At 31.8% G+C, this 4,047-nt stretch overlaps 1 protein-coding gene across 1 annotated transcript; it reads left to right on the top strand.

Annotated features, from left to right (window-relative positions):
- The first annotated feature begins 657 nt into the window (after positions 1-657).
- Positions 658-3,777, top strand: LOC114412514 (cytochrome c oxidase subunit 6a, mitochondrial-like). Its single transcript, XM_028376443.1, has 4 exons — positions 658-832; positions 1,606-1,712; positions 1,872-1,914; positions 3,477-3,777. Exons 1-4 carry the CDS (start codon positions 718-720, stop codon positions 3,518-3,520), a joined length of 309 nt encoding a protein of 102 aa, XP_028232244.1. The 5' UTR covers positions 658-717; the 3' UTR covers positions 3,521-3,777.
- The last annotated feature ends 270 nt before the right edge of the window (positions 3,778-4,047 follow it).

Genomic DNA, 4,047 nt, shown 5'->3' with positions numbered 1-4,047 from the left:
AATTTAATGATAATCAAAATAAAAAGAAAATCAAGGACTAAATCAACCTATGTTTATAAAAATCAACAACACATTAAAAAAGCTTAAATCTAATTTTAGTATCTTATTTTGCTCAATCTATAATTTTGGTCCATCTATTTTTAAACAAAGACATTTGATAGTTCTGTTTAACATAAAAAACAGTGATTTTAATTTTTTATTTTAAAATAGAAACATTTAGTCTTTCTATTTTATGAAATTTTTCATCTAAGTCAAATTCTCAATTTTGCCTAAGTTTTATTTCTTTTGTTTTGATATACTTGAATCTTAAACTTAACATATTCATTTAAGGTATCATAAAAAAATAATCTAATTAACTATGACACGTAAATAAAATTGAAGAATATATCAACATTATAGTTTTTTTTTTATAAATATATAAATTAAAATTGTGAATTTTTAAAAATAAAATGATTAAATATATATATTTTGAAATATAAAGTCTAAAATCATGAATTTTTAAAAATAAATGGAGTAAATATGCTTGTTTTGAAAGAAAAAACCAAAATTACAAATTAAAAATCAAGAACCAAAATTGGATTTTAACCAAGAGAAAATGATGGAATTCTTGGCACGTGAGTTGGTGCGAATACATAAGCAGTTTTCACATATAGGTAGTTCCTATTGTTTCTTACCCCTTCAAAGCAAATACAGAAAAAAAGAGTCAAGCGGCGAGCAATGGCGACATCGCTGGTGCGATCGGGTTTTCTTCGAAGCGCCCTAAGAGGAAGCGCTCGTGGCTCCCAGGTTCCGAAGCGAAACTTTGCTTCCTCTGGTCATCACGATGATGCATGTTAGGGCCCTATTTTCTCTCTCTCATCTAACCCTATTCCTTTAAGGTTTTAATAATTAGATCTCCTGCATTAGGTTAGGTTTGTTTCCCGAATCTGTATGGTTTTCGCGCGGAAGCGTGTCGCACATTAGGCCAATTTTCGTTCGGAAAGGGTTTGTGGATTTGTGAGATTGGTCTAGTTTCCTTTGATTTAGGATTAAAAAAGTTTGCCCTCAGTTTTTGTTTTTTTTTTTCTTTTTACTTTTATCTTGAACTGTTGTGCGTTCGTTTTTTTTTTTTTTTTTTTTTTTTATAGTTGAAATGGATTTGTAATTTTGTAATTCTTCTCAACTGAATTAGATTTGCGCATTGATTTGACTTCTAATTTTGTTTGACTGTTTCAAGTGCTTTTATTAGAAATGATAGATAAATAATTTTTTTCTCTCGATTATGATTACTAATTCTAGTTTTAAATCCGATAATGACGTTGTGTTTGAATTGCTGGATTTAACCTCAACGGATATGTATTTGCATTGCTATGTATCGACACTTTATTCAGATTAAACGAGCTAAGTAATATTATGATTTTGCGTCTAACGTCATCACCATATTAGATTAAGATGTTAGTTCTGATACATTCTCTTTCAAATGTTGACTTTTCTGTTAAGAATTTCATGTAGCTTCTTTTTCAGGTTGAGATTGATAGATCTTTTCTAGCTCCACCTATCTTGTACTTTGCACGAATTCTATTTGAATGCTTTGTTTTAATTTCTTGATTATTTCTCTTCTCCCAGATGAGACGGCCAAATGGGAGAAGATTACATATCTAGGCATTGTTAGTTGCACTGGTTTAGCCGTTTATAATCTATCAAAGGGCCACCCACACTTCAAAGAACCTCCTGTGAGTTTTTGTTTCTACACATCTGCAGCTATTTACTGTTGTTACTACTTACTATGGATTCCTTTTCTATCTTTTCACCATCTCCAATGCATGTTCTAGTATACTCGGTTTGTATTAGTATAAGAAAAGCTTAATTTTTTTTTAAACTTTTCTGTGCAGGCTTACCCATATTTGCATATCCGCAATAAGGAATTCCCCTGGGGTATGTGTCTTTAATTTCATGTTTTGATATCATAATATATAGTGTTCCCCAGATGTAATTCCCCAAAAATCATTCAACTAGTTATTTGAATTGATTGGATTTTTTTTCCAGTTCCTTTAGTGGTGGAAAATCTTTTTAGTTTATAATATTGCAGCTGTATGTATGGGTATTTTTTAGTTTTGACATTTAATGAGTGAAGGGCAGCTGTCTGTTGTTGATTAGTATACTGGACTTGATTTCTAATGGATGGGTAGGGTGTGGCCAGGCTGTTTTTAGTTGATTATTCACATGTGATTATGTCTGGGCTCTTTCTGTTTTTAGTTAATGGTATATCGCAGGCTCCAATTTTCAAAATTACAAGTAGGACATTGTAGTAGTGCCATTTTTTAGCTGTAGCCCCAGTGTAAAAGAATTTTTTATCGTTGAGATTTTACATGTTTGTTTGAACAGCATTTGCCAAGCCCATCCTGCTTCCAATCTAAGGATTTGTGAGAACTTAGCATTCATTTTTTATAAGCATGGCATGTTCTTGTAAGTCATTTCTGTTTTCTGGATCTTTTTGGATAGAGAAGTGATACTTGTATAGACAAAAATCCCCTAGTCTCAAAGCAGAGTGTCTAAGAAGTGACTCATTTGTTGCTTTGGAGCATCTCCAATAGTGATTTTATTTAGAGCTGCATAAGTGTTTAATTTGTAATTTTGAGTCCTACCTTGACACAACTATTTTTTGTTGTTGCAATCAAGCAATTCTCCTCTCCAGTGATGTGACGATGCTAAGAAGTTCACAAAATAGATTTCACTAGTTATCCCACATCTAGCACACTATTTTTGTGTTTTCACCATTTTCACTCTTCCACGCTGTTTTTTTAATCTTTTTACCTTTTTCATTGATAAGCACCTGAATCTTATAAAAGGAACAGTTTGCATATAATTGGTTGCCACATCAGCTCCTTCAACTTCACAATTTGTGATGCAACTGTTGCTTTTTTCTGAAAAATTATTTTAAGGGAATTAAAGTTGCTCTCAACCAACATGATATCTCAGTCACTCACTATTTTTGTGTTGTCTGCTATGTATCATCTCTCATTTGATTATCACTATTGTTTCAAGGTTGTTGTTTATGCTTTCGACCCTGTTTGGATAAGCTTTTCCATAAACACTTGTAGGAGAAGAAAAAAAAGAAAGGAAATTGAAATAAGCTTATCTGATAAGGTAAAATTAGCTTATGCAGAAGTTAACTTTTTGGAGAAGATAAATTATTTGGTGTTTCCAAAAAGCTGATTTTAACTTGTGCATAAACTAATTTTAGCTTATGGAAAAAGTATATTTTCTTTTTCATTTTTTTCCTCTTTAAGTGCTTATGACTTATCCAATCAAAGGGCCTTATTGACAAGATTACATGTTATTGTTAGCTTGTACACCGGTAATTGATTTTTTCCGTGTTGTTTGCATTGCCTGGGCTGCTGCTATTAATCTAATGCTACTGTGTCTGCCTTTGTCTTCAAATTATATTGTTGGATGGAGATTTCAGGTTGTTTGACATGGTTCTTTATGATAAACAGGTCCCGATGGACTATTTGAAACGAAGCACCATGAAGAGCATTAGTGGTTTAATGAAGGTATTTGTGGCACTGGTGGGCATTCGTTTTGTCAATGTTCAACGAATAGTGATAATGATGATTATTGTGATTTTTGAAATGTGATCTAGAACTTGCACTTGGCAACGTTAGTTTGTCATGTTTTTATCTCATGTTCGTTTGTATGGTTGAAACAAAATAAATTTGTCAAACAATATGATGCTTCTTTTTATGCCGATTCTTGTTCAGTAAGATTTTTAAAGAAAATGATCTTAAGACCCCAGACTTTTATCATGTCTCATCTCGTTAGTTTTCGTTGTTTCGATTGTGCGTGTTTTTGGGAATAAGTATTTAGGATGACCCGTCCTCAAGACGATCTTAGCTATTGTTTCGATTTTAAAGTTAAGGAATTCATTTTAGTAAATGAAGGAAGATTCAAATTATTAAAAATTTAATTGCGGTAAATGTTACCAGTCATTTTAACATCTGGACATGGAAGTAATTTTTTATGCTACTATAATTTTCCGTCATTATTAAATTTGTATTTTTGAAGTGA

The sequence above is a fragment of the Glycine soja genome, chromosome 5 (genome assembly GCF_004193775.1).
Source record: "Glycine soja cultivar W05 chromosome 5, ASM419377v2, whole genome shotgun sequence".
Lineage (NCBI taxonomy): Eukaryota > Viridiplantae > Streptophyta > Magnoliopsida > Fabales > Fabaceae > Glycine > Glycine soja.
This window is presented reverse-complemented; position numbering and strand designations above follow the sequence as displayed.